The 20,100-nt window shown below is 59.5% G+C and overlaps 1 protein-coding gene across 1 annotated transcript in view; it reads right to left on the reverse strand.

Annotated features, from left to right (window-relative positions):
• The window catches only part of DYSF (dysferlin), a 68,352-nt gene that overhangs the window by 33,018 nt on the left and 15,234 nt on the right, over positions 1–20,100 (reverse strand). The window contains 19 exon segments of the mRNA XM_050321026.1: positions 4–165; positions 734–835; positions 3,932–3,958; positions 4,727–4,756; positions 5,647–5,787; positions 7,100–7,281; positions 9,805–9,882; positions 10,160–10,253; positions 11,441–11,614; positions 12,695–12,837; positions 13,319–13,424; positions 13,533–13,647; positions 14,097–14,263; positions 14,629–14,760; positions 15,969–16,124; positions 16,580–16,772; positions 17,361–17,467; positions 18,436–18,560; positions 19,215–19,392. Of these exon segments, the coding sequence (XP_050176983.1) occupies positions 4–165; positions 734–835; positions 3,932–3,958; positions 4,727–4,756; positions 5,647–5,787; positions 7,100–7,281; positions 9,805–9,882; positions 10,160–10,253; positions 11,441–11,614; positions 12,695–12,837; positions 13,319–13,424; positions 13,533–13,647; positions 14,097–14,263; positions 14,629–14,760; positions 15,969–16,124; positions 16,580–16,772; positions 17,361–17,467; positions 18,436–18,560; positions 19,215–19,392 (2,412 nt within the window).

Consider the following 20,100-nt stretch of genomic DNA (forward strand, 5'->3'; position numbering starts at 1 on the left):
CACCACTTCCATGTAGAGCACGGAGACGTCGAAGTTGGGGTTCTTCTTGACGTTCTTGATGACGCAGGACTGCACGAGCTGCCCCCCGCACTCCACCAGCAGGCTGGGGGATGTCACACTGGCCAGCTGGAAGCTCTTGAGGTTCCTCAGCCCCCAGGCCAGGATCTGCAGGGGGAGGGGACAGCAAAGACTGAGCCAAACCTCTGCCCCTGGGTCTGTCACCAGCAGGGGAGGTGACCGTGAGGGGTGGCCCTCCAGGGAGAGGTGACCCAGCAGTGGGAAAAGCCGGCTGTGCATGGAATCACTGAGGCTGGAAAAGCCCTCCAAGGTCATCCAGTGCCCCCTGTGCCCCATCCCCACCTTGTCCCCAGCCCAGAGCACTGAGTGTCACAGCCAGGCCTTCCCAGGACACCTCCAGGGCTGGGCACTCCAAACCTCCCTGGGCAGCTGTGCCAGTGCCTGACCACCCTTTCCGGGAGGAAATTCCTGCTGATGTCCAACCTGAGCCTCCCCTGGCACAGCTGGAGGCCGTTCCCTCTCCTCCTGTCCCTGTTCCCTGGGAGCAGAGCCTGACCCCCCCCCGGCTCCCCCCTCCTGTCAGGGAGCTGTGGAGAGCAGGAAGGTCCCTCTGGAGCCTCCTCCTCTGCAGCCCCCCCAGCTCTGGGGGTTCTCTGCATGCCTGTTTGGATCCCACCCCAGGCTCCCTCCCCTCGATGTCCCCAGCCCCTCTCACCTCGATCGCCGTGCGCTGCAGGACGGGTTTGATGCCCTGGGGCACCATGTAAATGTTGGGCTCCCGCTGAGGGGGCGGGTAGGGAAGGTCGGAATCGGCCGACTGAGGGAGCAGAGAGGGAAAGGACAGGTCAGGAATCGCAGGAGGAGACACCAACCCCCTCCCCGCTCTGCATCCCCCCCTGGAGTCTCCATCTCTCCGCCAAACTCATCTCCCCCTGGAAGGCCAGGACGGCCAGAGGGGCAGTGAGGGTTGGGGGGAGGATTTCACTGGAAAACTGGGTTTGTCCCTTTAGTCCAAGCCTGGAGAAGATCAAACACCTGCTGAGAGCGATCCCTGAGCGTTCCCAGGGAGACAGGAGGGATCTGCCCTCCAGCAAGTTCAGCCCCTTTCGGGGAAGGGTGGGGTGGAACCCCCTCTGTCCCACCAGGATCACTCTGGGACAGTTCCAGAGGGATGAGGAGAGGAGAGGGGAGGAAGCAGCAGCAGGTTCAGATTTGGGCAGAGTGAGATGCTGGGAGCAATTCCCAAAAAGCAGTGATTTAGTGGGAGCAGCACCATGGGATGGTGGGCTGGCATCGCCCCTGGATGTGGGAAGGGGCTGCTGTCCCTACAAACCACACAAACCATCATCCCACAGGACAGGGCTCAGGGGAAGCCACCCCTGCACAGTGCCCAGGGAGGGAGAACTCCAGCAGGGTGATCCCAAATCTGGGAAGCACGTGAGGGATCCACGATCTGCCTCCTGAGAGGAACAAAGCAGGAGAATTCCCTGGACACTCGTGTTCCTCTGGACCTGCATCTATCTTCCAGTCCAGAGCCACCAAAAAGGCAGGAATGAAAGGAAAACCTCTGAAAATGCCACCCCTCCAACAGGGGCAGTTGGGAGCAACTTAGGAAGCTGGAATTCTTTCCAGGCTGGAATATCAGTGCACTAAATCCAGTGTGTTTCTGTTGCAGTCACAGGATTGGGGCAGGTTTATACCTGGGCATAAATAAATGCTCCACAAAGGGATTTTCCATGTGGAGAATCCTGGAATGGTTTGGGTTGGAAAGGACCTTAAGGATCATCCAGTTCCAAGCCCCTGCCATGGAGCTTTGATTTCCATTGGGAATTGCTGAATCCAGCTGGGGATTTGGGGTAATTCCATTTTGGGGCAGATGTCCAGGTTTCCCACATGGAGAATCCCCCATCCCATGATCCATGTGCTCACGGTGGGAATTAGTGGAGGCAGGGAACGGGAATGTTATCCAGGAGGTGAGTCCCAAGGAGAAGGGAGAGGTGCAGAGCATCCCCAGCATCCCCTGGGAACCCTCTGCTTCCCAAAATCCTTCACCTGAGGCTGCTCAGACACAGAGTCACGGAATGCTTTGGGTTGGAAGGGACCTTAGTGATCAATCCTTTGGGAAATCCTTATGGGATGAAGGAAAAACAGGGAAAGAGCTCCTGCCTGTCCCTCCTCCCTCTCCAGGTTCAGCTTTGGAAGCCCCAAAGGACACTTGGCTTCTAACCCTGCACCACCTCCAGCTGTTCCTAAGTCCTTATTCCCAGCTGCTCTCCTGGGAGTTTTCCAGTGGCTCTCCTGGCTCCCAGTGATTCCAGGAGGATCAAATGTTCCACCAGATGGACAGAAGGGAGCAGGGAGTGCCAGGGATGAGGCAGGAGCAGGGAGGGATCGGGGAACAAGCAATTCCCAGGCACAGCTCTCACCCAGGAGAACACCTGCTGGCATCTAGGATGGCTTGGACAAGAAGAAATCAGAGGGAATCTGGGTGGGAAGGAGCTCTGGAGAGCAGCTGATCCAACCCTGGCTCTGATCCAGGGCTGGAAGAGTGACAGGTGAAAGCCAACACTGCCCAGCCCAGTCCGAGCCGGGGCTGGAAGCATCTCCCACTTGGAATGGGAGTTCCAAGAAGGGCTTAAATCCCAGAGTTTGGAGGGGATTTGGCCCCAAAAGGACATTCCCAAGCAGAGATGACACAGGAGGATGGTCCCAGCATGGTCCTCCAGGAGTACCACGAGGATTCTCCCCAAGGTGCTGGAGACTCGGGCTGGCACCAAACTTTGGGATGAGGCTCAGAGGGATGGGTGGGATGGGGGTCCCACAGGGCAGGAGGGCCAGGCCAGGCCCTCCTGGAGGAGCTGCTCTCCCCGAGAGTCTCTGCTGGGATTTTGCTTGGATTTCTGGGAAAAGGAGGGGGATGGAGGAGAGCAAAATACCCATTGGAGGAGCCCCTCGGAGAACAAGGCCGGGAGGCAGAGCTGTGGAATTCCCCATCCAGAAATGGGAAGAAGTGGAGGAGAAAGAGCAGAGAGATGATTATGGTCACACCAACCCATCGGAGCACAGGGCTGGACCCTGCTCCCTCAGGAAAGGCAGCCTGGAAAATGTGCTCATCCCATCCCATCCGGCCTCGCTTAGGAATGTGGCCAGGCCTCACGTCCTTCCCTAGCTCACCTCCCAGATTTTGGGGTCACCTGGTTCCAAGGGCCACCCCAACACTGCAAGAGAGGTGTCCCTTGTTCTGCTCTCTGCCTGGAGCTCTCCAGGAACAACCTCACCCCGTGGTGATCTGCTCCAAAGGAACCACGGGGTCTGGGGAGAGACTTGGACAGGTTGGGACCCTGGGCTTGGAAGCACAGAATCATGGAATAGTTTGGGCTGGAAGGGACCTCGAAGGTCATCCAGTCCAAACCTCCTGGAATGGGCAGGGACACCTCCCACTACCCCAGGTTGCTCCAAGCCCCGTCCAACCTATCCCTGAATTATTCTAGGGATGGGGCAGCCACCTCCTCTCTGATGAGAATACTTCCTTCAGAACCACTGGCACAGTCCGGGAAATCCTCAATTCACGGCCAATTCCCCATGGAAAGGGGGCAACTGGGATTTCAGCTGAGGTCCAGCCAAGGGGCAGCCCAGCATTCCAGCTCTTCCATGCGGGGTTTGGGAAGGGGGGAGCTCCTCGTGCACACACATCCCAGGGAGGCTGAATGTACCCCAGCACGTTCCCCCATCCCATGTTGACTTTCCCTGCCATGGGAACCCTCCCTGGCTCAAGCCCAGAGTCCATCCACCCCATCCTGCTGGTGGTCACTCCTGTCCCCAAAATCCAGCTGCTCCTGGAAAGAGGGGCTCTCCCAGGGAGGCAAATCTGAACCACCCCAAGATGGAAAGCAACTCATCCTTAAAGACTCACCTCGTCCAGGCTGGAGGACAAATCACTCTGGAAAAGAGGAGGAGAGGACAGAATTAGAGGAATTCTCATCCACCAGCCCATCCCAAGGCTTGGAATTGTAGCTGAAACTGAATAGAAACTTGGAATGCTTTGGGTTGGGAGGGACCTGAAGGATCATCCAGTTCCACCCAGGGACACCTTCCACTCTCCCAGGTAGCTCCAAGGGCCACCCAACCCGAGCCTTGGACATTCCCAGAGATCCAGGGGCAGCCACAGCTTCTCTGGAAATTCCATCCCAGCCCCTCCCCACCCTCACAGACAACAACTTCTCCCCAGTATCCCACTCAAATCTCCCTTTTCCAGTGGGAAGCCATTCCCTGTGCGCTGTCCCTCCATGCCTTGTCCCCAGTCCCTCTCCAGCTCTCCTGGAGCCCCTTTAGGCCCTGCCAGGGGCTCTCAGGTCTCCCTGGAGCCTTCTCTTCTCCAGGGGAACCCCCCCAGCTCTCCCAGCCTGGCTCCAGAGCAGAGGGGCTCCAGCCCTGGCAGCATCTCCGGGGCCTCCTCTGGACCCTGGAATGGGACACATTCCCCCCTCTAACAGGTCATAAATGAAGCTTTCCCACTTTTCCCAGCTCTTTTTCCCAGCTGAAGGACACTGGAATCTCTGCAAGGGGACTCCTCCATCCTAAAATAATTCCTTAGGGCAGGATGGACAAATTGCCCGTGGAAGCTCAAAGAGGGTTCCTGCAAAGCTCCAGGGGAGCAGGGGAAGGAGCAGGGCCAGGGATGGAGCTGCAAGGAGGAGTCAGGAATTACCTCAAAGCCAGGGATGTGATGGACAGCCGGCTGTGGAGAGAAAACACAATTCCCATTGGAATTCCTGCTGCCACCTTAGCCTTACCTGGCAGGGAACATCAGCCCCACACTGCCCACCTCCATGCCCAGCTCCAAACATCCTGGGCACGAGGATTCCAGGGAATCCAGGGCTCTCTGCCTCTATCCAGGAGGCACCAGCAGCACCTCAAATCCATCTGGATGTTCTGTGGATCCAAGAGGCTCTCTGAGGGCACAGCCCTTCCCAAGGATTCCCAACCCCTCCTGAGGGGTGAGGGGGGAGCCTTGTCCTGGCTCCAGGGCCCGTGCTGGGAGCTCCAGGAAGGAGGGAGCTGCAGGACCACATTCCCAGTGACACCTGGGATGGGATGGGATGGGATGGGATGGGATGGGATGGGATGGGATGGGATGGGATGGGATGGGATGGGATGGGATGGGATGGGAGCACTGAGCTCCCAGTCCCTCCATGTTCCCTGGCCCAGGGGCACCCCAGCCATGCAGCAGCCACTGGAAAAGGCTGTGTGGCTTCAAGCTCTCCTAAGCCCCCTCCAGGAATCAATTCCAAGCAAAGGGCAGCATTCCTTATGGATCTGTGCAGTCCCAGTTTCCTCTATCCCCCCCAAGCCCTCCCCTTAGGAGAGAAGGAGCCATCCAGCCCTTCCCACCTGTGCTGACACCTGGAATTCTGCAGGTTTCCACCAGGCCAGCCCTAAACCATCTCCTTTTCCAGCTGGAGAGGCTCAGCCCGTGGATTCATTCCTCAAAAAGGGCCAAATCCAGGAGGCTCTCCCTGAGCCCGAGCCCAGGAGGACCCCACCCAAAGGCTGGATCTGCCGGCTGTGGAGACTCCAGGGGGGAAAGCAGCACTGCAGGAGGGGATGAGGGAGGGATGGGGGTCTCACCTTCTCCCTCTGGATGAGCTCGAAGGCCGCCAGGAGCTCCCCCACGTTCCTGCCTGCCCTGGTGACGGGGTGCCAGCACAGCCGCGGAGAGCGCTCCAGGCTGGGCCGGCAGATGCAGCGGCCCATGAACTCATCTGCTCCCTGCAGGGAAACACAGGCACTGGGAGCCTCCTGCCCAGCCCTCCTCCCAGGGGAATCCACCACCATGCACCCCCAGCTCAGCCAAAATCCCCCCACTCCAGAGCCAGGAGCGAGGATGAACCCGTGACGGGACCAGGCCAGAAACTCCAGTGGGTTTGATGTTCACAGATCCTCCCTGGAATTCCTTGAAAAGGGCTGGAAATGCCCTTTTGAAGGCATTCGGGCTCAAACAGGAGGTGAAATTCCTACCCCAGAATTCCCAGAGCAGGAGCCCTGAGTGTTCAGGATCAGCAGCTCCTAAAAATCCCATTCCCTGCCCTGCAACGGGATCTTCGGTCAAAGAAACATTCCCTACTTCCAGCACTGCTTTAGGTCTTATCCCAAGCTTTTTCCACAGGGAAATACAGTCCATTTGGCCATCTGCATGATGGAGATGCAGCTTCCTACCTCTTTTCCCAGTGGAATCCATTTCTACCCACCCACAGCTCAGCCAGGACCCTGCCACTAAAAACCAGGATCAAGGGATGAACCAGGTCAGAAAATTAAGGGGTTTTGAAGCCCAGATAGTTTTCAGATCCTCCCTGAAATTCTGATGGCTAGATATGCTCTTTTTCAGGCATTTGGGCTCAAACAGGAGGTGAAATTCCTATCCCAGAATTCCCAGAGCAGGAGCCCTGAGCATTCAGGATGAGCAGCTCCTAAAAATCCCATTCCCTGCCCTGCAATGGGATCCTTTGCTTTTGCTGCTTCCTGGTGGGAAGGAGGAGCAGGAAGGACAGAAGGGTCCCTGAGAGGTCCCTGAGCATTCCCAAGCTGGATTCCAACCCTTCCACACTGTCTGAAATCCCTCCTGCCCTTGGGACAGGCTCTAGCCCAGTTTTCCTGGGAAGGACTCAAGTTGCTATCCCCAGCTCCCCCAAATCCCATCACTTCAAGGCCCTTTGGATACCCTGGCACAGCTGAGCAAGGAGCAGAGGATGCTCCCGACTTCCAGGGCTGCTTCAGGTTTTCCCACGGGGAAATCCGGCCCACGTGGCCACTCTCCAGGATGAAGACACAGCTTTCCCACCTCTCTATCCGTGGAATCCATCCCCACACCCCCACAGCTCAGCCCAGACCAAAAACCGGGATCACGGGATGGATGAACCACTGCGGGTGGACAAAGTTTGGAGCAGAAGGACCTCAAGGACACCTTGAGCGGAGCTGGCTCCTGAATGTCTGTCCCCTGAGTGCCCCCTGAGCCCCACAGAGGTGTCAGAGCCCGGCATTCCCGAGGGCAGGAACGCTGCCAGCGGTCCCAGCCCCCACTCACGTAGGTGTCGTGGTCGTAGATCTCCACCACGATGCTGGGGGGGGCCTCGGCCACGCCCTGGGGGTCCCCGAAGATCTCGATCTCGTAGAAGATCAGGGTCTGGTCCCACGTGGGGTTCAGGGTGTTCTTCACCACCACCGTCTTCTGGCTTTGGTGCAGGAAGGACACGATGGCGTACGGATCTGCGGGAATGGGAGATGGGGCTTGGAGCTCCTGCCCCTCTGGGACCCACCAGACCCTCCGGGCAGGGCTCCAAACAGCTCCTCCAGCATTCCTGCCCTTCCCAGCCCCCTCCAGCGCTCCCTGAGCTCCCCCACGTCTGGCACAGCTGGGTGGAGATCCCAGGAACATCCCACACACACACACCTGGATGGAGATCCCAGGAACATCCCACACACACACACACCTGGATGGAGATCCCAGGAATATCCCACACACACACCTGGATGGAGATCCCAGGAACATCCCACACACACACACACCTGGATGGAGATCCCAGGAACATCCCCACACACACACCTGGATGGAGATCCCAGGAACATCCCACACACACACACACCTGGATGGAGATCCCAGGAACATTCCACACACACCTGGATGGAGATCCCAGGAACATCCCACACACACACAGCTGGATGGAGATCCCAGGAACATCCCACACACACACCTGGATGGAGATCCCAGGAACATCCCACACCCCCCAAACCCAGCACTGCCACAAGTCTGGGAATTTTCCTGGGGGCCAAAGGTGTCCTGCCTGTGCCAGAGGTGATGGAACATCCCACATACACCTGGATGAAGGTCCCAGGAACATCCCACACACACCTGGGAATTTTCCTGGGAGCCAAAGTTGTCCTTCCTGCACAGAAGGTAGAGGAACCTCCCACACACACCTGGATGCAGATCCCAGGAGTTCCCCACTCACACCTGGATCCAGGTCTCAAGAACATCCCCTAAACCCCTGGCTGCAGATCCCAGGATCCCCCCCAGCCCTCTGGCTGCAGGGCCAGGCAAGCAGGACACCATTCCCCCTCCTCCCTGCCCTTTTCCAAGGACTGGGGCTGGATTCCTGCCCGGTTAACGAGCCGGGGCCGCTCCGACGTGTCCGACCCTTCCCACTGGGAAGAGCCTTTCCCACTGACACACTCTTTTCCAGCTGCAGCAAAGCAGAACTGGGTACAATAAACAAAAAAAACCCCTGGATTGGGATTGGCTTTTTTTGCTCTTTTTTCACACCCCCCCTCCCCTCCCCTTCTCCCGCTTTTCCAAGGAAAGCTCTCAAAGCCCCTTTGTTCGGGGTGCACAGAAGGGTTATTTGTGTCCCTGTGCAGAGCCCCCTCAGTGACCCCCCCTCCTGCTTTGTCCCAGCAGTGGGATCACAATCCCACACTGTGCCGTGTTGTCCTTGGCCGGGATTTTCCAAGGGAAGGATTCCTGGAGCAGGAGCTCCCCCCTCCCAGCTGAGCCCCTGGTGCTGGGCACAGACACTGGGGGGGCTGTCCGGGGGCTCTGCCCCCTCCAGGGCATTTCTACCCCCCCCACATCCCTCTTTTCCAAGCCCTGGGAGGAGCAGGATCCCACTGGGATCACGGCCCTGCTGCCTGGAATGGGGATGTCCCACCAGCTGCTCCCACCCCCATTTTGGGGGGGTGTCCCTGTATCCCATCCCAGATCCACCTCCCCTTCGACCACATGGGTGGGCAAGTCCGTGAAAATCCCTCGGAAAATCCCGGTGGAAGTGGGCAGGGACAGCCCTGGAGGGATGCTGGGTGCCTGAGGGATCCCTGTGCAGGGGGTGGGTGCTCCAGGGACACCTTTCCAGGGATTTGGTCACACCTCGGGTGTGATCCCAGCACACAGCAATGACCTGAGCGGACATTCCGGATTGTCCCAGCCCCAGCTCTGATCCAGGGGCACTGGCACCCCCTTTACCCACTTTTCCCTCTCAAAACCAGGCCCTGACACCTTCTTTTCCTGCTCTTCCCTCAAAATCACACACTGACATCCCTTCTTCTTGATTTTCCCCCCTCAAAATCACAGTGACATCCCCTATTCCTGCTTTTCCCTCAAAAATCAGGGACTGACATCCCATTCTCTTGCTTTTCCACCCCAAAATTACAGTCCAAAATATCCTCAGGTGTGATCCCAGCACACAGCAATGACCTGACAGGGGACATTCCAGATTGTCCCAGCTCCAGCTCTGATCCAGAGGCACTCACATCCCCTTTGCCCAGTTTTCCCTCTCAAAACCAGGCCCTGACATCCCCTTTTCCTGCTTTTCCACCTCCAAATGGTTTGGGTTGGAAGGGACCTCAGAGATCATCCAGTTCCAAGCCCATGGGCAGGGGCACCTTCCATCAGCCCAAATCCAACCAGCAATGGCACAAGGACACTGGGATAGAGGACCCATCTGCCCTGAGGTCCTGATTATATCCTCCCACCCTCTGGAATGGCTTCCCAATGCCAGAGGGCAGGGAGAGATGGGATATTAGGAAGGAATTCTTGGCTGTGAGGGTGGTGAGGGACTGGAATGAATCTCCCAGAGAAGCTGCAGCTGCCCCTGGATCCCTGGAAGTGTCCAAGGCCAGGTTGGACAGGGCTTGGAGCAACCTGGGCTGGTGGGAGGTGTCCCAGGGTGTCCCTGGATCAGTTTTCCGGCCCCTCCCAGCCCCAGGATCCAGGTGGACATGTGGGTCTGGGCTCACCTGAGAAGCTGTCCTTGTCCATGGCCAGGAGATCCCGTGCCTGGTACAGGTAACAGCGCAGGTGGTACCTGTTCCCACCTGCCAGAGGAACGGGAAACACGGCAGGGATGAGCCAGGGATGGTTTTCCACCCCCTCCAGGCCATGTCTTGGCTCAATTCCCCCTGAGCCCATCATGTTCCCACAAGGACAGATCCGTGCCCCGTCCTGCCCCTCCAGCCTTCTCCCATCCCCTGCTTCCCCCTGGGCCAGAGGCACAGGCTGGGAAGTGCTCTCCCCGTCCCCTTTGCCCCCCCTGGGCCAGAGGCACAGGCTGGGAAGTGCTCTCCCCATCCCCTTTGCCCCCCATGCTCTCACAGTCGAAGATGCAGGAGATGGTGGGTCTGTTCACTCCGAAGCTCAGCGTGGACGCGCCTTTCCCATCATCGCTCCTGTCATCCGTCACCCCGCCCTGCGAGGGAGAGGTAGCCAAGCTGGGGCACCCTAGGACACCCCCAGAGCCAGGGCCCCCCATGGGGTGGGCTCCTCCAGGACATCACCCACACGGGGGGCCAGGAGGAGTCTGGGCTTCTAATGCTCCACAGAATTGTAAAATTCAGGTTGGGAAAAGACCTCTGAGACCCCCCCAAGTGCAACTGTTCCCACCCCTGACCGTGTCCCCAAGTGCCACATCCACAGGGCTTTTAAATCCCCCAGGGATGGGGACTCCCCCTGCCCTGGGCAGCTGTGCCAGGAGGGAATTCTCCCAATATCCAACCTGTCCCTCCCCTGGCACAGCTGGAGGCCGTTCCCTCTCCTCCTGTCCCTGTTCCCTGGGAGCAGAGTCCGAGCCCCCCCAGCTCCCCCCTCCTGTCAGGGAGTTGCAGAGCCAGAAGGTCCCCCCTGAGCCTCCTTTTCTCCAGGTTGAGCCCCCCCAGCTCCCTCAGCCCCTCCTGCTGCTCCAGCCCCTTTTTAGCTCCATTCCCTTCTCTCCCAGTCCGACCTTGGCTCTTCCCTCCCCCCGTGTCCTGACCTGGCCTTTCATCACCTCCCAGTTGCCCCACTGGCCTTGGAATATTTAGTGGAAGGAAAAGGAGGGATTTCTGAGGATGGGAATCCCACCCAAGGGCTCCAGGGTGAAGGGGGAGGAGGCAGAGTCCCAGCAGCAGGGTGTGTGGGTGACAACCAGGACCCCCGGGTGGGAGCAGTGGGAGCTCAGGGAGACTCCAACACTCCAACACTCGTTCCCTCCTCCAAGTGCTGCTGGTTTTCCATGCAGAGCTCAAGGACAAGACTCGAGACTCGGATGAGGGAGCAGCATGTCTGTCCATGGGTGCAGAGGAGGAACCCCCTCAGCATCCCAGACCTCCAGGGTCGACCTTCCCACCAGGCTGGCACCCGGGGATGGAAAGAGCAGGGAAAGAGGGGAAAAGCCAAATAAGGGGGAACCCTTAAAAACAATGAACAGGAGCTCTGGACTGCGGGGCTGGGTCTCCTTTGGAGAATCAGGGAATCCAGAAAGCTGGGATATCAGGAAACGAAGAGGGCGGGAGAACGAGCTGATAAGGAGCTGATAAGGAGCGGCTGATAACGAGCTCCGACCTGACCCGGCTGCCCCCACTCCCAGGCCGGAATTGGGGAAAGGAAGGAGGTCCCTACCAGAGCCCCCTCCAGGGCGAAGACGGCGGCGGCTCCGGTGCGTTCCAGGGGCTCCATCCTGCGCCTCCAGCGGCGCCGGCGGAACGAGTCGGTCCGGCGCTGCTTCAGGTGGAAGCGCCATCCGAAGAGCGACGCGTATTCCCAGCCTTCCCCATCCAGCTCCTCCTGCTTGTGCTGCCGGACAGGGACACGCCGGGACTCAGCGGGGTCGGTGCCACCGCCCCCCGGCCCCGCTGGAGGTGACAGTGGGGAAACCGCCCGGCTTTTCCAGCACAAAACGCGGATTCAGGGGCTTCAGGGTGTTGTCGGCCACGGTTGTCCCACCCTGTGCCTCCCCAGCTTGGAATCGTGGAACAGAGTCATGGAATCATTTAGAGGATCATAGGAATGTTTAGGTTGGAAAAGACCTCCAAGGTCATCCAGTTCAGGTTGGGAAAGACCCTTAAAAGCATCACAGAATCATGGAATGGGTTGGGAAGGACCCTAAAGCCCATCCAGTGGCACCCCCTGCCACGGGCAGGGACACCTCCCACTAGCCCAGGTTGCTCCAAGCCCCGTCCAGCCTGGCCTGGGACACTTCCAGGGATTAACCATTAGCAGTGCTGGGTCCACCACTGGGAATTCTGCCCTTCCCCAGCCCCTGGGGTGAATCCCACTGGGAGTGGGGTCGCTGGGCTGGGGGGTTCCCACGTTGAGCAAGGAGGGGACCACATCCAGTGCCTCCGCAGCCTTCCCTTTGCTTTTCCACCCTCCCGTGGCTCTGTCCCCTCTGGAATGTCTCCCTGGATCATCAGCCACAACCCTGTGAAGGTTTTCCTCCTCAGAATTAGCAAACAGGGTGCCAGGGGCTCCCCATGGCCACAGTGACCCGGGAAAAGTGCTGGAAAGGGAGACGAGTGTCCTTGGGAAGCGGCGGGGGGAGGGAGGAGCTGCAGCTGCGGAGCCATTCCCGCTCCAACTGCACCATCTAGAGGGAAGCGGGGCAGGGACAGGCTGGGGACAGCCGGCCAGCCCTGCTCTCCCGCGCTCTGTGACACTGCTGGATGTCCCCATCCCGCCCCGCAGCCCGGCCAAGCCCCTCTGGAGTGGTGGCTTCCCCTGGGAAATGTTGACATTCCAGGTGGGGAGGGGCCACCAACTTCAGGGAAAACCAGGTCTGTGCCAAAGCCACCTCCACGTGGAGGGCGGGGACACGTCAGGGAGGGACAGGGACACATCCCTGAGCGGCCGCCACCCCTCCCCAGCCCATCCCACCTTCCTGGAGGTGTCCATGTGCTCCAGGTCGCGCCGGCGGAGCCGCACCCAGCGCCGGCGCCGGTTGGTGTGGTACATCTTCTCCGCCGGCACCCAGGCCTTGGGCTTGCGGTCCGGGGGGATGGTCAGCCCGTATTCCCAGCCTGGAGGAGCGGGAGACACCCGGCTGAGGAGCAGCCCCCGCCCTGAGCCCCACCAGGGAGCCTCAGTAGGGCAGCGCGTCCGGATCCGAGGCGATTTCCCGGCTTGTTGCTCCTGCCCACGGTGGTACCCAATGGATGTGTCCCTCTGGGATGTCCAGGGGGTGGATCCGTGGGGGCGGATCCATGGTGGCCCTCGGCTCAAAGTTACAGCTTGGGGACTGTTCTCCCTCCCTCAGGCCTGATGTTTACCATTCCTCTTGCACCAGAATTTAGGAAGATGTTCCTGGACTATCCCAGCAGCCAGGAGAGCGCTGCCTTTGGGAATTCCCTCCCCCAGCCCGAACAAGAGGGTCCCCCAGGGCCTGATCCCCTTCTGCTGATCCAGCAGGGATCCAGGACAGGTCTCATCCCTGGTGAGGCCGTGGAGGGAAACAGCAGGATGGGGGATGAACAGAGGGCCCCCAGAAGTGCTCCTGGGTACCTTTCTCATCCACAGCTCTGTTGAGATCCGTGTCCCACTCCAGGTCTTCCCATTTCCAGCCCGGAGGACACTCAATCTCATCCTTGGGCAGGACCTTCTCCCCGTTCTGTGGGACAGGGGTGTTGTCAACGAAAGGATCCATAAATCCCCCCTGATCTCCAGCACTTCCAGCCCAGGGTGGTGCCCAGCTCCAGCATTCCCACTTTTCCCTCACCACATCAGTGTAGGCATCGGTCATGTGGATCCACTGCCCCCCAGGGAGCCGGACCTGGTTCTCAAACACCTCCTCCACGAAGCTCAGATGCCCTGCATCCACGTCATGGAGCAACCTGCATTCCAGGGACACATCCTACTCAGGGAATCCCCATCCCACCCTCCACATCGTGGAGCAACCTGCATTCCAAGGGACACATCCCAGTCAGGGATATCCCATCCCACCCTCCTGGGTATCAGCACAGCCTCGGGCCATCCCCAGCATTCCCAAACCTCTCCCACCTCAGACTCCAAGAAAAACTCCCAGGAGACCTCCGGACAAGCCCAAACCCCATGAAATCCCGCCCAGTGTCCCACGGGGATCCCACTCCCAAACCTCCTCCTCCCTGCTCCGAGTGCTGGTGCTCCACGCAGAGCTGCAGGACAATCCCCGACACGGCTGAGGGAGCCCCACACCCAGGAGAGGAGCTGAGGAACCCCCAGGGCCCCCCAGCCCTCCCCACTGACCTTCCCCCCAGCCTGGCCCCCGCTGTGGTTTCTGGGGGGACAGGACCGTCCCACTCACGTCCTCTCGGGGCAGACGAACCAGTCCCCGGCCCAGGCCCAGCCGGCGGAGGGGCGGAAGCTTTCCTTGGGCAGCTTCATCCTGCCCGTCACGTCCGAGTACTTGGGGTAGGTGAGGCCGGTGGTGCCCCAGTTCCCCACCAGCGCCAGCTTCGTCTGGTTCTCGTACTGGGGGAGCAACAGCAGGCGAGGTTTGGGGTCGGAGGCGCAAAACCCCGGGGGTCATCCTTTAGAACCCCACAGCCAAGCCCTGCAGGGTCCCACCCTGAGGACAGATCTCCTGGGAAAAGCCATCCCCCAGCCCCACACCACCGCGGGCACCCCCAGGTTCCCTCCCCTCCAGCAGCTGGATGGAGATGTGAAGGGACGCTGTGGATTTATGGCTAGTTCCCAGTTCGCTCCTCAGCATTCCAGGCTGGATGCTGGAGGAAAGAGCTCCCTCTTCTCACAGATTTCAGGGACTGATGTGGCCCGTGGAGCTGCTGCCCACCCCGGGGAGGCCCCGTCCCGGGACGTGGCTGTGGAGCACTCACGGTCTCGGCGAACACGGAGAGCTTCCCCTCGGCATAGCGGTTGAATTCCTTCTCGTCCGCGGCCAGGCCGAGCCAGAGCCGCACCCGGATCTGCGCCGGGATCCGCGGCCCCGGAGCCTCCTCCTGCGGGTACTGCCCGGGAACGGCCCCGTCAGCACCCCCGGGTAGGGGGATTAACGGGAATGCTCCCCATGGGAGGGCGGGAATGGAGCCCTGGGTGGGGAGCACAGCTGGGAACTGGGACAGTGTGTGGAGGACTTTGGGGATCAGGGCAGGGAGAGACCTTCGAGATCATCCAGTCCCGCTGTCAACGGCCCTAAAACGTGTTCCCAGGTGACCCTGGGCAGCTGGGGGAGGGTCAGGATCAGGGACAGGGACAAAGGCAGGGACAGGATCAGGGACAGATATAAGGTCAGGGACAAGGTCAGGTTAAGGTCAGGGACAGACATAAGGTCAGGGATGAGGTCAGGATCATGGGCAGGGTCAGGGACAAAGTCAAGAACAAGGACAGGATGAGGGACAGGGAAAGGGATAAGGCCAGAGAAAGGATCAAGGACAAAGTCAGGGACAAGATCAGGGACAAGGTCTGGATCAGGGACAGGGATAAGTCAGGGACAAAGAAACAGGATCAGGATCAGGGACCAGGACAAGGTCAGGGACTGGGTCAGGATCAGGGACAAAGCCAAGGACAGGGACAGGGGTAAAGTCAGGGACACCCTTCAGGGTCAGGACACCAAACCCAACCCACATATTCAGCAAAAATAGAAATAATCCACAGGAATTTTTCCTCATTGCTCTTTTTTCTCTGTCTCAGCCACTTTTCCCTAATCCAAGTGCTGCTGGTTTTCCATCCAGAGCTCAAGGATAGAAAAAAAGAAACCCAATATATGGATTTTAGGTCATTTTTGCTGCCAGCTGGGTTTGGGCTTTGGGGCTTTACTGAGTTTATTTTATTTGACTTTATTTTTTCAGAGCTTGTTCAGTGCTGATTCCCTGCTCCCGAGCTGGCACCAGCCAAGGAATGTCACTGGAGATGGGAGAAACTCAGGAATTGCCTGGCAGGGGAATGGCAGCTTAAATTTCCTGGGGTGGCAGATGGTCAGGAATTGGGGGAAATAATCATAGAAAAATTTAAAACCAAGAAATATTTTCTAAAAAAGCACCATCTGGGCCAAATCTTCACTACCCTGGAATTGCAGAAAACAGGGAGGTATTCACGGGATCTGCTGAAGATCCATGCGGGAAGAGCTGCTGCTTTCTCTGCCTTATTTTCTCTCCATTCTCAGGGGAAAACGTTTAAAAAAGTCCATTCCCAACGCGGGCAGAGGCCCCAGGGGTACCTTGAGGAAGATGGTCTGCAGCTTCCCGCAGCTGGCGCCGCAGCACTGGGGGATGTTCCTGGAGAAGAGCACCTGGTGCGCCGGCACGCGGGCGTAGGCCACGCGCCTGTCCCCCTGCAGCATCCAGATCACCACGTCCGGGAGGCTGTTCTGGGGCTGGGAACAGGACAGGGAACAGCTGGGAGGGATCCTTTAGGCCCTGCAAGGGGCTGGAAGGTCTCCCCGGAGCCAAACTTGGCGCCTGCCAGTCATGGATTGGGGATCCAAGAACACCATCCCTACGTCCCACCAGAACATGCCACCGTGGAAAGACTGGGAAGAGCAAGCCCCTCCAGGGAGCACGGGAGCCCCAGGAGCACCCCAGCAGTGTCACCTCTGTGCCATGGCCCTGAGATGGCACAGCCAGTGTCCCCCGCAGCATCCCCCTCTGTCCCCAGCCCAGCAGTGTCCCCCTGTCCCCAGCCAGCAGTGTCCCCCCATGTCCCCAGCCAGCAGTGTCCCCCCCTGTGTCCCCAGCCAGCAGTGTCCCCCCCTGTGTCCCCAACCAGCAGTGTCACCCCGTGTGCCCCCAGCCAGCAGTGTCCCCCCATGTCCCCAGCCAGCAGTGTCACCTCCTGGGCCATGCTGCGCAGGCGGCCCAGCCAGTCCTCTCCCTGCTCCAGGAGCGGGGCCAGGCTGCAGTCGTGGTGTTTGAGCCTCAGGGCCGCCTGCAGGATCTGCTCCAGGTGGGCGCTGCGGAAGCGGAACAGGTGCTGGTCCAGCTGGGTGCTGGAGGCCTTGCCCAGGACATCGGGAAGCGTCAGGCTGTGGGAACGGAGAGAGGAACGGATCACACGCTGGGCTGGGATGGGAGGGACACGAAAGGGCGGCTGATCCACCTGCCAGTGCACCCCAACAGCTCAGCCTCTCCTTTGGGGGGTTCTCCCGGCTTTTTAAAAGGGGGGATAAAATGGGAGGAAAAAAAAGGGGAGGGGGACAGGGGGGGAAATGGAGGAGAAAAGGGAGAGGATAAAAAGGGAGGGGAAAAGGGGGGGAAGGGGGAGAACAAGGGGGGGAGAACAAGGGGGGATAAAAAAGAGGGGAAAAAAGGGGAGGAAAGGGTTGGGGGAAAGGGGAAAAAAGGGGGGAAAATGGAGGGAAAGAGGGGGAAAAAGGGGCAGAAAAAAAGAGACTGAAAAAACGATGGGGGGAAATAAGGAAGGTCAAAAAAGGCAGGGGAAAAAAGGGAGAGAAAAAGGGAGGGGGGGAAAAAAGGATGGGGAGAAAAATGTGGGGAAAAAAAGGCTGGGGGGGGAAAAGGCTGGGGGAAAAAAGGGAGATGCAAACTCGGTGGTCCTTTCCAGGGAAGGCAATCCATGCAGGACAGGGCTGGCTCCGAGGTGGCCGCAGTACCTGCAGTCGGCAATGACATCGTCCAGCAGTTGGTTCCCCAGCACCTCCAGCTCGGCCGGGGAGCGCTTGGACTGCAGGGCCAGCTGCACCTGCTCCAGGTTGGCTTCCTGGGGGAGAGGTGGGGATGAGGAGCTCAGTTCAGCAGGGAACCCCCAGAACCAACCCCCACAGCCAGGGAGTGCCCAGGGTCACTCCCCAGGATCAGAAACTCCAGCCTGGGCCCCCATCAGGGCCCTCCAACCCCCAGCTTCGAATTCCAGGGGAAACAAGAGGGAAATGCAGCAAGAAATCCCATAAATAGCTCAGGAGCTGAAGGAAGGCCCCATCCCTGGAAGTGTCCAAGACCAGGCTGGACGGGGCTTGGAGAAACCTGGGACAGTGGGAGGTGTCCCTGCCCATGGCAGGGGGTGGAATGGGATGGGCTTTTAGGTCACTTCCAAACTAAACTATTCCAGGATTCTGGAGCCCCTCTGCTCTGGAGCCAGGCTGGGAGAGCTGGGGGGGTTCCCCTGGAGAAGAGAAGGCTCCAGGGAGACCTGAGAGCCCCTGGCAGGGCCTAAAGGGGCTCCAGGAGAGCTGGAGAGGGACTGGGGACAAGGCCTGGAGGGACAGCACACAGAGAATGGCTTCCCACTGCCAGAGGGTAGGGACAGATGGGAGATTGGGAATGAATTGCTGGCTGGGAGGGTGGGCAGGCCCTGGTACAGATTGGGCAGAGAAGCTGTGGCTGCCCCTGGATCCCTGGAAGTGTCCAAGGCCAGGTTGGACCAAGCTGGGATAGTGGAAGATGTGCTTGCCCTTGGAATTGGATGATCCTTAATATCCCCCCAACCCAAGCCATCCCATGAATCCATGCAATCCCTGCCCTCCCAGCCCTGCAGCAGGGGCTGCCAGGACAAAGCCCCACCCCGAGGGGGTGACGTTGGCCCCATTCCCCCCTCACCCCCTGGGCTGAGCAGGACACCCGGAACACCAAGAGGATTTTCCCTGCACAGCCCAAGAGCCACCGAAGCCCGAAGCTGAGGTGGTCTCTGTCCCCTCCCCGTGCCCAGGAGGGGGGCAGCAGGGCACTCACCAGCCTGTGGGCCGCGTGCAGCAGCAGGTTCTGGGCGTCGGTGCGGCAGCTGATGTCCTCCCAGTAGGACGACAGCACCACCACGGGCTTCACGTTCCCCCAGGGCAGGTAATAGTACTGGCACCCTGCAGGACAGCACTGCTGAGCTGGGGGTGACGGGACACCCGCCCCTCAGGACAGGGGATGGAGGGGGGCACAGCAGGGTCTGGGCAGGAGATCAGCTCTGAGGGGGTTCTGGAGCGAGAGGATGGGGATGGTGCTGCCCAGAGCCCAGCGAGGTCCAAAGGGATGTGGGTCAGGCTGTGTGGATGTGGCAGTGAGGTCAGACACCAGCACAACCCCGCTGGAGTGAGGACATCCCACAGCAGGAGCCAGGGAATGGTTATCCTGAACACTGGCTCTTCCCTGGGAGAGAAACGGGCACTGGGAGTGCCACAGTGGTCCCAAAAACCACCTCAACCGGCACAGAGCCGAGAGCAGTCCTGGTTGCCCCGCTCCTCCTCACTCACGTATTCCCCTTGGCTGAGGTGGGAAGAACCTCTGGAGTCCCCTGGTCCAAGCCCTGCTCAGGCAGGGTCACCTCCAGCAGCTTATCCAGGATCACCTGGATACAACCCCTGGCTTCCCATCCCTGCAAGTGTCCAAGGCCAGGTTGGACGGGGCTTGGAGCAACCCGGGCTAGTGAAACTGGATGATGTTTAAGGTCCCTCCCAGCCCATTCCACGATCCCATGACCACATCCCGCTGGGATTGGAGCACCCCCGAGGACAGAGGCTCACCATCGAAGACAGCCCTGCTGTACTGGGTGGTGGAGGCCAAGGGCAGGCAGGTGTTGTCGAACTTGTTGCCGTAGTTGCCGATGCTGACCTCGAACTGCACAGCGGCGTCCACGCCCTGCAGCATCGTGGCCGAGTAGAAGGCGGCGAACAGGGAATATTTCCGGCGGCGCAGGAACTTCTGCAGCGGGAACGGGAGCGTGGACGTGGAGGAGAGGCCACCACTGCCCTCCTGAACACCCATCCAGAGAGTCCAGGGAAGGGAACGGAGCTGGGAAGGGGCTGGAGCAGCAGGAGCGGCTGAGGGAGCTGGGGGGGCTCAGCCTGGAGAAAAGGAGGCTCAGGGGGGACCTTCTGGCTCTGCAACTCCCTGGGGGGATCGGGCTCTGCTCCCAAAAAACAAGGGATAGCATAAGAGGAAGCAGCTTCAGGTTGCACCAGGGGAGGCTCAGGTTGGACATCAGGAGGAATTTCTCCCTGGAAAGGGTGGTCAGGCACTGGCAGGGGCTGCCCAGGGAGGTTTGGAGTGCCCAGCCCTGGAGGTGTCCAGGGAAGGCCTGGCCGTGGCACTCAGTGCTCTGGGCTGAGGGACAAGGTGGGGATGGGGCACAGGGGGGATCCCTGGGCTGGGAGGGCTTTTCCAGCCTAAATGATCCTGGGATTCAGGGACCCTTCACTGCCCCAGCACACACAGCTCAGCGAGGCCTCCAAGGTGGGGATTTCATTGCAGGGCAGAAAAACACACTTCGCAGCACAGGAATTTTGGGGGAGATATTTAGGAGAACCCTGACTAAGAGAAGGCCACAGCTTCTCATGGAAAATGCAGCTGAAAGGTGAAAAATGAGGAAAAGGAGCAAATGTGGGAGAGCACTGGTGCGGAGGCAAATCT

The sequence above is a fragment of the Myiozetetes cayanensis genome, unplaced genomic scaffold, assembly GCF_022539395.1.
Source record: "Myiozetetes cayanensis isolate MyiCay16 unplaced genomic scaffold, myiCay2020 scf26, whole genome shotgun sequence".
Taxonomy (NCBI): Eukaryota; Metazoa; Chordata; class Aves; order Passeriformes; family Tyrannidae; genus Myiozetetes; species Myiozetetes cayanensis.